This window comes from Rhinolophus hipposideros (assembly GCF_964194185.1).
Source record: "Rhinolophus hipposideros genome assembly, chromosome: 12".
Classification (NCBI taxonomy): Eukaryota; Metazoa; Chordata; class Mammalia; order Chiroptera; family Rhinolophidae; genus Rhinolophus; species Rhinolophus hipposideros.
In genome coordinates, this window is record NC_138058.1 from 27,251,695 (window position 1) to 27,264,635 (window position 12,941).

Here is a 12,941-nt window from a genome sequence, read left to right on the forward strand (position 1 = left end):
TTACTAGTTGGCACAAACAAAAATATCAACCAGTATTCATGTAGGAACTACACTCATTTGTCAATTATAATTATAGGTTAGTTATGGATTCAGCAGGTCGGTAAAAATCAATGAAAGCGTTTGTAAGATTCAGTTTCCTCTTTGCAATTTACAATAAAGTGTACTGTATATTTTATTATGTATAAACTGCTAAACATCCTTTATATCAATAAAATTTATAATACACTCATATATGCACTATTTTCTCTGCCACCTGGGATGCCAGCCATCTTCTGAGAGTGAGAGGCAGAGAAGAAGAGAGGAGCTGAGTGGGTGAGAGGCCAGAAAGGACCTGCGAGGATGAGGCCAGAAAGATAGGAGACGACAACATGACAACAACAGAATCATAACCGTGAGAGCTAGGTGGGGTGTCAACCAGATTCCGGCCCTGGGCCAAGCCCCACTTTACGGATTTGCTTTATTAACCTCCCAGGACAATCCTAGGAGGACACCCAGGCTTGGAGAAGTTAATTCCTTTATCCCATGACCCACAGCCACTTAGTGGCTGAGTCAGGATGCGAACTCAGGCAGCCCGGCTCTGTGGGCAAGTCAGGAGCCTGCCTCCCATCCCTTGCTCCTTAGCAAAGCCGCTCGAACTACGCACATTGGAACTGGTCCAGAGATGGGCAGGGCATGTGTGGACACCTGTCAAGGACTTGGGGGCACCAAAAGGACTGGCAAAGCTGCCTCAGGCCTCTGGCCCCCATCAGGTGTCCACCTCCCAGCACGGTCCTGTCACCACTCCCCGGTGTCTACTTAAGCTAATAATAGGAATCGGGGCTTGCATTTAAAAAAACCTTTGTTATTTTCTAATAGTTCATTCTTACTGTATTTTTAAAGAGTAAAATACGTAACAGATTGGAAAGTTCCAAAAATTGGTCCTTCCCCTTAGAACATTTGAGAAGCACTGTCCTAACCCGCCCTTCTAATCACAATCCTCTCCTGCTGGAAGCCCTTCCTGATCCCCACAGGCTATAGCAGAGGCTGCAAATGGTGGGCGGGGACCAATCTGCGGGTTGGGAACTTAATTTAACGCGTCATTACCGGCATTAAAAAAGGAAAAAGAAGTGGCGTGAAAAGAAGTGGCGTGAAGAAGTGGAAAGAAAATATCAGGGGATATTACATGTGGAAAATACATTTTGTTTCAGCTATATATAAAAATAAATACATACTTATATATTGAGTATATAATGTATAATGTATTGATATTAAATCTGTGACACATAATTATTATATACCATATACTAATATTAAATATATATTAAATATATACATTTATATATTTATAGATAGCTATATCTATCTATCTAACATATTATAATGCATATGTGTACTGGACTATGATGAGTCCTTACTATGATTACAGTAAAAACAGTTTCAATGCCGCTGGTCTATTAGATAAAGAGCACTGCCAGGCCTGACGTTCAGAGCCGTAGCAGAGAGAGCCATCGCTGAGGAAGAGCAGGCAGTGCTTCCTGGGAAAAGGGTGAAGTGAGCTGGGCTTGGAGGATGCCCAGGTTATGGAAGAGCAGAGGGAACGACATGAGTGAAGACCCAGAAAGACCACGACTTCCACGCCTCGATTGTGCCGATGCTCCAACTCTGAGAGGGTCTGGACCTGGCCTCTGGGAGCGTGCCCGTAGCATGCCGACCGCAACCCCTGCGGTGGCATCTTAGAGGAGGGGGAGCCCCTCAGTCTGCTGGGGGAATCAAAGGAGACAGCTGGAGGTGGTAACACCTTAGCTGACTTCTGAGGTAAGCGTTAGGGTTCATCGTGAGAACGGGTGTGGGGAAGGCTCACCTGACCAAGCAAGTGGCTGTGAAAAGGCACAAGAGAAGCCCGTCATGTGTAGGGAACTACGAGCCATTTAGTGTAGGTGGAGCATGAAGTAGGGAGGGGGCCTTCATGTGTCACCTTGAGAGTCAGGACTTAGTTTGAGGATGAGGAGCCAAGGAGGAATGTTGAGCAGAAGAATGGCATGCGTAGACTTACGTCTCAGGACTCTGGCTGCCCCGACGAGAGTGGATTAATGGAGAAGGGCAGGAGGCAGGGAGACCTGCAGAATGACTGGTGCAATAGTTGGGCCTGAACTAGGGCACTGGGGGCACAGACGGAGGGCCGGAGGGAGACCCCAGAGGAGGAGCCAACAGAAGGTGGCTGCCCATCAATCATTGGATGGGGCAGTGAGAGAAGGGATTGTCACGGGTGACGCCCGTGGTGCTGATTGGGCAACTTGCTAGATGGTGGTGCCTTTTGCCCAGATGAAGAATGCAGGAGTCAGAGGGGGTCTGGGGAGAAGATAACGGATTCACTGTTGAAAGTGGCACTCGTGTTGGACGTGGCAGTGGCAGCTGGAGCAGAGGACTGAGGCTGGGCCAGGAAGACACACACTGGAGAGTGCAGAATGAGAGAAAGGGCTGTTGAAGGAAGCCCATGAAAGACTGAGGGGAATAGTCTTTGAGGCACAAGATCCAGAAACTTGGGTCACAGAAGCCAACTGGGCAGAAAAGACCTAAAAGGAAGAGTAGCGATGCAAATGCTTCAGAAAATCAAATTCCTGAAGGGGCCATTGGATGTGGCCATTGGGAGGCCACCGCTGCCTGGAGCAGGGGTACATCCGCGGGTGGCGGGGCAGGGCCCAGGGGCTTTGGGAGTGAACGGAGAGTGACACACCGAGGTGGACAGGGAGCAGGGGGCATCTATTAATAGGCCCTATGGCACCTTTGTGTGAATTAGAAAGGGACGCCCCTTTTCTCCAGGCAGATCAGCCCTCATCCCAACGCGCTGGCTTGGCGAGAAGGGTGCGGTCTGGATTTCAGCACCCTCATGCCCCACAGAGGGACATCCACATGCTATGGCCTTGTGAGTGTGGACCAGTCCTTTTAGAAACTGGGAAGAAAGAAGAGAAGTAGTCATTGACCAAGAAGGAAGCTGTAATATGAGGGCTTTATTTTTTCAGCTGTGAGAGACTGGTGCATGCTGGCTCAGATGAGAGAGGGGAAGCCATGAAGAAGAGGACAGGACAGGGAGACCAGCAATGAGTAGCTGGGTGGGAGCCCAGGGAGGGGTGGGGGGGGGGCGTGCCTCTTGTGCGCTGGGAGCAGGGGCAAGGCTGGAGCCACTGCCAAGGACTGCTGGGGGGTGGGGGGACGTCAATGGGGAGCAGGGTTCTGTGCTGACCGGGGGCTTGGGGCCCAGTGTGCAGGGCAGTTAGCTGGGAATCTCTGTGATGGGGCCTGGGGGGGACACTGAGTGGGAACGCTGAGGTGTGGCTGAGACAGCCAGTCCTAGACGATCAGCAGTTCTGGTGACCTGCAGACTGCCCAGGCAGCAAGCCTAGAACCTGGGGAGGGTCTTGGCACAGAGCTTGTGTTGACTTATTATTTTATTTTTTACTATGGAAAAATTTCAAACATACCCCAAAATTGTGGGAAACGCAAATGATCGGTCCTCTTACACCTATCATTTAACTTTCATGGTTATTACTATTGTCAATGTTATTTGATGACACATTCCTCCCCTTTTAAGTACCTTTTTAAAAACTTAAAAAAAATTTAATAGACTTCAGTTTTTAGAGCAGTTTTAGGTTCACAGCAAAATTGAACAGAAGATACAGAGATGTCCCACATAACCCCAGTGAGACTTTTAAAAACTTTTTTATTTGGACATAACTTTAAGCTTAACAGAAAATGGCAAGAACAAGTTTATTTTTACATAATGTTTTTCTTATTAGAGAATATATTCTCAGAATGTATATAGAAGAAAATTGAGATCATTAATGATTTAACCAGCCAAAAATAAGTACTGTCATTCTTTTGGTGTATTTCCTCCCCGTTATTTTTTTCTATGCTTATACATGTATTTTCAATGGGACTATTTTATCCAGAGACTAACGCCTCCCCCCGGAGCCCTGCTGTCTGGGGTTTCCATGTGGGCTGTCCCATGGCCGTCACCCCACATCCCTCCACAGAGTCTGCCTGTGGGCAACAATTGATCCACCAGATTTGTGGTTTGTGGATGACCCCTTTCCCTGGTTTCAGTGCTAGAGCTGGTCTCCCCGGTGATATTTGTTGTGGTTGTTTTTCTGGGCTACTATTGGCTGATTCTGGTGGGACGAGTTGCCCAGTGCTCCTCGGGCCACCATCTTGCCCACTTCCCACCCTCATCTCTCTGTGTCTGAGTCTGTCTCCCCGACTCACCTGAGTGCTCATCTGCCACGGTAGGGGCTCAGGGCTGACTCATTGCTCAACGTGAGGCAGAGCTGGCCTTAAGAAATATGTATGGAATTGAATCAACCCCCTTATTGGGCACTGCCCCTCCCCATCTATGCTTTAGACTCTCGAGTGACTTACACTAACTTACAGCCACCAGTGTGGTGTCTGGTACACTGTAGCTGCTCAATGAATGTTTGTTATGGCTGCTGTCAATACCCTGGAGATTTCCATACGTGGTAGGGCTCCTCTGTTTTTTCCTTCTGCTCTTTCCCGCCTCCTCCTACTTCTTCCGGATGGCATAGAAGAGAGACCACTTTCACATGCCAGAGGGAAGGTGGCCCTGCTTTGTCCCCCATTTTCTGTAAGTTAGGAGCAAAGCTAAGTCGGCAATGGATTCAAAAGCAGCAGTTTGTTGCGTTGAGGCTGTTTTATATGCTTGCATTGCTGACAATACCAGTTATCATTAGCAGCAATTAAAACTATTTCAGGATCAGTTCAAAGCTGCCTTTGAGGTATTTTAAGTTGGACCAAAGTCCCCCATGTGTCTAGCTCTGAGCCAAGTTCTAGTGGGTGTCATTAGAAACCCACTGGTATTGGGAGAGTACGCAGTCTGTATACTTTGATCGCCTGAATATTTTGTAAATTTCAGGGGTGTTTGTCAAAAGTGGATTAATGTCTCCAGAGCTGTTTCGACTGTCTTCCAAGCCCCATTCCCAACCTCAATGAAGTGGAGGGGGCCGTGAGATGTGAGAGGAGGCAGTGACGTGCATGGGGTCTTCCCTGAGAGCCCGTCCCTCTGTCCAGGCAAAGCCCCTGCGCATGTGGGGTGTGGAGGAGGGTGGCAGGAATCGGAGCAGAAAGGGATGAGGGCTTGGTCAAGGGTGGGGGCATGAAGAATTGGGAAGAAGACAGGAACCCAATTTGCAGGGCCGGCCTGTGAGGGGTGGAGCGGGGAGACCTCAGAACCGTAAGTAATCTTCGGATTTGATTGAAAGATAAAAACAGGGAAAGAAGCAGTTTGGGGTTCTGGCTATTGGACTGCGAGGGAGTTAGTCAGCAGCTTGTTCTGATCAGTCCTGGTTGGCCTTGGCCCTGACCCTGGGCCTGGAAGGCTGGTAATGGCTTCGGGGCCTGGGATCACGGTTCCCTAACACCCCCAGGACCCTCCAGGGGCCTCCAGGGCCACAAAGGGCATGAAGCACAGCTGCCTGCTGATAGAGGGGGTTTAGCTTGTGGGCTGAGCCGGGTGGCTCCCGGGCGGAAGAGCTCTGGCCTGGGTGGTAAAGGAGGATGGAGAGCCACTCAAACGCGAGGAAGAGAGTCTGTAACAGTGGGAACCGGGGAAGGGCTCTCTGGCAGCGGCACTCTGTCCCTCAGCGGCAGCACTGGCCTGTTCAGTGCGGCCTGCGGCAGGACCGAGAAGAGGGGCCAGCAAGGCCACGTGTCTTGCCCGTGTGCTTCTGGCTGTGACTGACGTGACTGCTGGGTCATTTCTGTTCGGGAACAGGGACGTTAGTCTCTGAGGTTTGTGGTTTGGGAATAAGGAAGCTGCTACTACTTAGGGTTTCCCCAGACGCCTTGCTTTGGTCAGAGCCCACCTAGATTCCCGTGGGCTCAGATCAGCACTGCGTCCCTAACCAGATGTTGTGCCGAGTTCACCTCTTTGCCTGTCTTCTCAGCTTGAGGGCCTGATGCCATAACCCACGGACGCGGAACCTGGAAGCGGCTGGCGCTGTGCCTTCAACTCTACAACTCTACATCCACGCACTCACACCGACCCTGGGACCCGGGCCACAGCCTGGGCGGGGGCGGCGGTTGTGCAGGCAAGTGGGACCTCGCTCGCGGCAGGGAGCGCCCGGAGGCGGGCGGAATGGAGGGCGTCATGTCCTTAGCGCCACAGCGTGGGGGGCAGAAGGTAGGATGACCCACTTTCAGAGCGGCGTGGCTGTGACGGGCTGCTTCAAGTGGTCGGCCTGCACATACACGTTGGTCTTAAACTTCAAAACTGGGTGGTTAAACATCTGTATCCTGTTTTCATTAGCTTGTAAGCCATGGTGATGGGGACCTGCCTAGTTTTCTGAGCCAGCAAGTGTGCCCAGAGGCTAATAAACAGCAGGTGCCTCCAATAAATAGGATTTTAATACTCAATGTAAATGTGTATGCAAATAAATCTGTGAAATGAAAGGTGGGAGCTGACTTCTATACTCAAGTTACACAATTTCTTAGCTGTGTTGAACTGAGAACTGTAGTGTGACTGTATGATGTATGTCTCACATGTGCACGGTGTATGTACAGTGTGTTTTCGCAGGCAGTGTATATATGTGTGGTGTGTGGTAGGGAGTGTGTGTGTGTCTCTGTGTGTATGTTTCTGTTGTGTGTGTGTGTGTGTGTGAGGGAAGTCCTCATCAGCTTGGCTGGAGACAAATCCAGCTACCTGTTTACAGGGCCTGGTGTAAAACGAAAGTGTGGGGTCTCTCATTCCAAATTACTGGTAATTTCAAGATAGCAACGGCCGAGCATCAAACCAAGCACAGGCTTTCTGAGTGAGAGCCCCGTGAGACTCCATCGGTCAAATACCCATGAAAGCCGCCCTTCTGTCTCCCTTCAACCTTCCTTTGCTGCCATGAAAAGTCCTTGAATCCCCTTTTCTCTCTCCCTGCCCAGCGCCCAGGGAGACCTTGGCCTTGGGAGTGTCTGGAGCTCGCAGCCTGGAGAGGAGCTGAAGCAGTTGCCCTGTGCACTGTGGGGCTCATTTGTGCCTTTCCTGACTCTCCTGTTTCAGTCTGAGCGTCACCGGGGCACCCAAATCCATAAGGTGTCTCTCGGCTCTCTGCTCAAAATGATCTCCTGAGCAGCTTCAGGTCCCTCCGGGCCTACCTTGTGTCACGGGGCCCTGCCGTCCACCCGCAGCACGTAAAGGCTTCAAGCTGCTCCCCAGCCCCCACTCTGCTCCCAGAAGTGAGTGGTCAGACAGCAGAAGCAGAACAGAGAAGGAGGCGCAAGGCATCGGCGTGCATGGCGCCACGGGCTTCCGTTCTCAGTGGGCCCGGTCCTGGGGGAAGAAGTGGCAGAGGGGAGCTGGGGAGCTAGGCCACTTCGGGCTGGCAGAGTTCACGGCTGGGAAATCTCAATGAGGGGGTGTGGAGGGTGGGGTCTGCCTCAGTCTTTCCTGTTTACTATCCTGTTTTGCCTCCACTCGGGTAAGTGCTGTGCGCCTGCTTCAGAACACCCTCTGCTAATGGCACAGGAGGGTGCTCCGCCCCAATACCTCTACTTGTCAATAATTAGCCCTGATTTCTGAGGTTCCGGCAGGAGGCACCTGGCCTGACCCAGCTGGTTTAGCTCATCAGTGTACCAATAGCCTAGTGACTCTGAGGTCTGTGGTTCTGGGGTGTTCCGAGTGTGGGCATCTCTAAGGGTTAAGGGAGCGTGAGCACTCACTTCACCATGTTCCTTCTCCTAGCCAGAGCCTGGCCCCTGAACTCAAGCCCTTCCAGCTCTCAGATGGGATCCCAGATGGGACTGTGTGAACAGGCAGCCTGGGGGCCTCCCACAGTAGGGCCAACTGCTTCAAGGTAAAGGACCCAGAAGTGTAGAGGTTGTGGGGGAATGTGGAGCAAGGTAGGCTAGAAAGAGGATTTGGGACGAGTGGAAATTGCTATAAACTTGTTAATGGGCTTTGCCTGCTCCAGAGACCGACAGAGTGACTACGGTCCCCAAGTAGGAGTGTAAAACTAATCTGGCTTCCGGGGGTGGGGGGAGTCCTGATTTAGAATTTGCCAATTCTGTGGTATAAATACTTCAACAAAGTCCAATTTCAAGCTACCAATAGGCTTAACAACTGGCTCACAAATTTCTTGAATATTTAAAAAACCAGCTGTTGTTCACTGCCCATTAGATCACTGTCATCAACAGCACAAGCCCCCAGGGACTAGCTGTGCACCTTCCTGAGCCCAGCACACCCACTTCCCCGACTTTATTTGCGAAATGCCCATCTCTGTGCATTGCACAGCCTGGGGCCTGAAGCAAGCCGTCCAGCCATTCAAGCTCCTAGTGCTTCAGATCCTAGAGCTGGTGGGCTGGTCTGCCTCACAGGTTGTCATGCTGCTCACTGAGGTGATGGATGGGAAACAACTTTGCCAAAACAAACACCAAGCTCAACCAAGTGAAGTGCCACAACCAAGTTCCAGCAACCGCCTGTTTCTAGCGCAGAGCAATGGGGAACTCTGACTTCAGTGTCCACACATTTGTTGGAAGAGCCAGTCTGGGGCATCCAGCAATCCTAGTTTGACAGCTGACAAGCCATCCTGCCTCTCATCTCTCGGTTACATGCCAGCCTCCTCACTCATCTCACTTCCAGGGGACCAGGTGTGGGGGTGAAGAATGCCACGGAGCCAGGAAGCCGCCAGGTCAGGTCGATGGCCACAGAACAACACCCATCCTAGGGCTGGGAGTCTATCCACAGAAGTCCACCTGCAGAAGGGACTTCCTGGTCCTGCGGGTGGTGGGGACATTTCTCCAGGTGCAGTTTTTTTTTTTAATACAATCTTCTTGGAGACCCACCTGCCCTTGACACCTTCCCAGTGACTCTATTTCCCCCTCCTCTGGGCTCCTGGAATGACACGATGGCCCTGCCTTAGCCTGGCAGCTGTCATGAGAGGTGTTGACCCAGCTGCCTCTCTGCTGGCTCACTGTGTCAGGTGGAAGGGCCTGAGATGGCAGCGGGGACCGAGGGTCTTTGGGCATGATTGGGGACTTTGAGACCGTCAGAGGCAGGACCGGGGCCAGGGTCTTCTGGGATTCAGCCAGTCACTGGGTATGAGTGGTATAGAGAGCCAGTGAGGGACAGGCTGTGGGCCAGGAAAAACAGCCCAGAGCCGCACATGTGCCTTTGCTTCTTGCTCCTCTCCTGTCTTAATCCCTCCTGTTTGGTGACAGCTCACGCAGGCCTGGAGCCCAGCAGAGAGCACCTGCTGACCCCAGAGTAGGTTTCTGTGGGGGTTGGAGACAGTGATATGTGTGAGCCTCACTCCCTGGTTCATCAAAGGAGACTGGTGAACAAATCTGCACAGCTCACTCAACACACACTCAGTGGGGAGGAGCACATGTTGGAGGGGCAGGGCAAAGGGCTCGATAGAGGGGGGACACTTGAATGGGGTTGTAAAAGTGAGACCCCCCCAACAGCTTCAACCTCTCTGCATGGATCCAAATCAGGCTCCAGCCCTAAGACTCACAGATCTGCCTTCTGGGGATCCACGGGGGGGCCCAGGGGAGCCCTGCATTCCGCCCCCCAACAGCAGGAAGTCACACAGCCAGCCTCCTCCAGCCAAAGCCTTCCAGAATCTTACCCCCAGCTTCACCAACATGGCAGACATTTCCCCCTCTCAGAACAAGAGGGAGTGAAATTCTCTGGCTGCTCCCTTCATAAATGATGAGGTGTGTGTGCATGAGGGGTGCAGTGGGTACAGTCCTGGAGAAGGGGCTCCTGGAAGGTGAGAGGGGCCAGCAGGGGAGGCAACAACACATGTGGAGCACCCAGAGCTGGAGCTGGAACCTGGTCTCGGATCCCAGATCCCAGCGTCCAGCGTCCACTCCCAGAAGTTCAAGAGCCGCACCAGCCGACTTTCAGGGCCTTAAAAAGGGCATAAGGGCCGAGGCCTAGCCCAGAAAAGTGCTGACTCTGAATTATGTGTGACCAGTGACAAAAAATTACTATTGCAATTGAGTGCATGGAAAATGCTTGTGTGTGTGTGTGTGTGTGTGTGTGTCCTGTCATTTAAAAACTATTTCTGTGCATTCTTGATTCTGAGACCCTTCTCTCTCTCTCTCTCTCTCTCTCTCTCTCTCTCTCTCTCTCTCTCTCTCTCTCTCAACTTATAGGATTCCACACTTGGTTCAGAAGGTGTGAGAAGCACCTACTCCATGCCTCACACATAATAGGAGCGCAATATAAGCTCCTTTCCTTTAACGACTCAAAGCGGTCATTTGGGGCTGAGGGCAAAAGGCTTCCTCAGTCCAGGCTGGTCCCTGCCTCCCCCTTCCTTCTCCAGCTGATGACAAACACCTAGATATCATAACGCCTCTGTGTCTTCATCTGTTATTCTGAGACAGGCTGGGGAGGGTACCTGAAAATGCCCCCTCTGACTGGGGCTGGCCTTTTTTGCAATGTGGGCTGGCCTGTGCCAGTCGTGTAGATGGATGCAGAGGGTGAGGCACTGAACCTGCTCGTTGGGCAGGATGCTGGCGGGAGGGCGGGACAAGCAGGGGCGGAGCGTCCAGAACAAAGGAGAATGGGGAGCCCTGGGGGCCCAGGCTAGGCATCAAAAAGGCTCTGCAGAGAGAGCAGGCCACAGCAGCTGCCCGCCACTGCGCCCTGCAGTCTGTCAGACAACGCTTGCCTGCCCTTCTGCCTGCCCCAGGCTGGGCACCTAAACCACACTCTGCTTCGAGAGGCCTTGTTCTCCAGCGTGATTGCGCCGGCACTGCTCTGTGGCTTTTTCTGTTTGGCGTGGGTGGCTGCCGCAGTTGCAGAGGACAGCAGAGGCATGGCTGGGAGCGGAGCCAGGAGCCAGAAGCGTACCTTCACCCCAGAGCCTTTTGATGGAGCCAGTGTAGCTCCCCGCCTCTGGCTGCATCGCCTGGAGGTCATCAACGACCTCAACCATTGGGACCAGGGCACCCAGCTAAGGTTCCTGAAAGAGTCCCTCAGAGGAGACGCCCTGGAGGTCTACAACGGACTGAGTCCCAAGGACCAGGGCAGCTATGGAGCTGTGAAAGATGCCCTGCTGAAGGCCTTCGGGGGCGCAGGGGCGGCCCACAGCCACCTGCCCAAGGAGATTGTCTTTGCCAACAGCATGGGTAAGGGCTACTACCTCAAGGGAAAGATTGGCAAAGTGCCTGTGAGGTTCCTGGTGGACTCGGGGGCCCAGGTCTCCGTGGTCCACCCGAGCCTGTGGGAGGAGGTCACTGATGGTGACTTGGACACCCTGCGGCCCTTTGAGAATGTGGTAAAAGTGGCCAATGGGGCAGAAATGAAGATCCTGGGCATCTGGGATACAGTGGTGTCGCTGGGCAAGCTGAAGCTCAAGGCCGAGTTCCTGGTGGCCAATGCCAGTGCGGAGGAGGCCATCATTGGGACAGACGTGCTGCAGGACCACAACGCTGTCCTGGACTTCGAACATCGCACCTGCACCCTGAAGGGGAAGAAGTTCCGCCTTCTGCCTGTCGGAGGCTCCCTGGAAGATGAGTTCGACCTGGAGCTCATAGAGGAAGAGCCCTCGGAGGAGGGGCGGCAGCAGCTTTCCAATTGAAAAACCCCCATTTCCTTACCCCCCAAACACTGGTGGAAGCCCCACCACAGTGGGGGGCAAGGGCAGGGCCTCAGGGGGGCACTGGTCTTGCCCCCTCCTTCCCTCTTCCTCCTCCCTCCGCAGGGGTCTTAATCTGCTCCTGGTGGGGGAGGCTTCCATTTGAAAAGGCACAGGTGAGGGAGAGCAGGCCGGCTTTCTGAGAGGGAGAGAGGGTCTTCATGGTTGTCAAGCTGCCATTGCTGGCCAAGACTCTAAGGTTGGAAGAGGGTTCCAAGACGGCTCGATATGATTGTCTTTGAGAGACGACTAGGGGAACTCTTTGACCCCCTGAGACATGGCTCAGTCACCTTCAGGTCCGTGTGGCCTGAAGCAGCTGGGCTGGATGCCGGCTGTAGGGTCCTCATGAGCCAGACCCAGCTGTCTCGGCTGAGGGTCACAGCTGCTCAGGGATTCTTCCATAGGTTCTTCCCACCTGCACGATGTATATGTCCTTCTGTCATTTGCTTTGAAACCCATGGAGTCTTGTGCCAATAATTCATTACTTCCAAAACCAATAAAGATTGAGTCATGGCAAAACCATGTAATGTGTTGATTGGTGATGACTGGGATGGATGTGAGAGGGTGGGGAAAACAAGGAGTAAATGTCAAAGGGAAGGAAGATTCCAGTATGTACTGTGCTCCTGGCCTGCGTGAAGGAGGATGTACATACCGAGACTATCTATAGCTTGGATTTAATGACAGCCTCAATGTAAAATATTTTGACTTATTTTCTCCATAATTCCTGCCATTATTTCTGATTTAATCATAATTTCACTAGTCATTTCAAACTGTAATATCTTAGCATCCAAACTGCCCCTTATACCCAAAAGTGACCTGAAGTTATTTATGAGATGTCTTAATGGGGGATTGGAAAATTATGGTTATTGGAAACAAATGGGAAAGTATCTACTTGGCAAAAAGCTTCTTATAGCTGCTTGGGAGCCAGGGCTTGGAGGCCGAAAGCAAGGTCAGGGGACAAGTGTTGACCTGCCCTGGGCCAGCCCAAGGGCATTCTGGAGGACAGAGGAGGTGGTGGCAGCAGGGGAGATGGTGGCTCTGGTGGTGGGAGGACAGCTTCTTCCTGGAGGGACTTGGAGTGAGCCTGACACTACAGAGGCGGGATGGAGTCAGGAGACATTCCCAGATTTGGGAATGGGATGCCCACCTCTTTCAGGGTCCACCACACATTTGCTTCAAGTGCCTGCCTCTCTCTGGGACTCAGCAGGACCAGGGATCTGAAAACCCTCAGCCAAAAGGGAGACTGAGGGGGCAAAGCTTCAAGAGCTTTCGTTGGGAGGTGGGAAGGGCCATCTTCCCTTCATGAGTGTGGAATGAGCC

General features: G+C 52.4%; 1 protein-coding gene and 1 long non-coding RNA gene across 3 annotated transcripts in view; both read left to right on the plus strand.

Moving 5' to 3' along the window:
- LOC308505831 overlaps nt 1-6,435 on the plus strand; it is an 89,057-nt gene extending 82,622 nt beyond the window's left edge. Inside the window, exon 5 of one of the 2 annotated variants that reach the window (XR_013994627.1) lies at nt 5,934-6,435. This is a non-coding gene — a long non-coding RNA (uncharacterized lncRNA). The remainder of the gene's footprint in view (nt 1-5,933) is intronic. The other variant, XR_013994628.1, reaches the window with a different exon arrangement.
- Nucleotides 6,436-10,597: 4,162 nt separating this feature from the next.
- ASPRV1 (aspartic peptidase retroviral like 1) lies at nt 10,598-12,064 on the plus strand. The gene has a single exon (XM_081068769.1). The coding sequence runs from the start codon at nt 10,800-10,802 to the stop codon at nt 11,562-11,564; it is 765 nt and encodes a 254-aa protein (XP_080924895.1). The 5' UTR covers nt 10,598-10,799; the 3' UTR covers nt 11,565-12,064.
- The last annotated feature ends 877 nt before the right edge of the window (nt 12,065-12,941 follow it).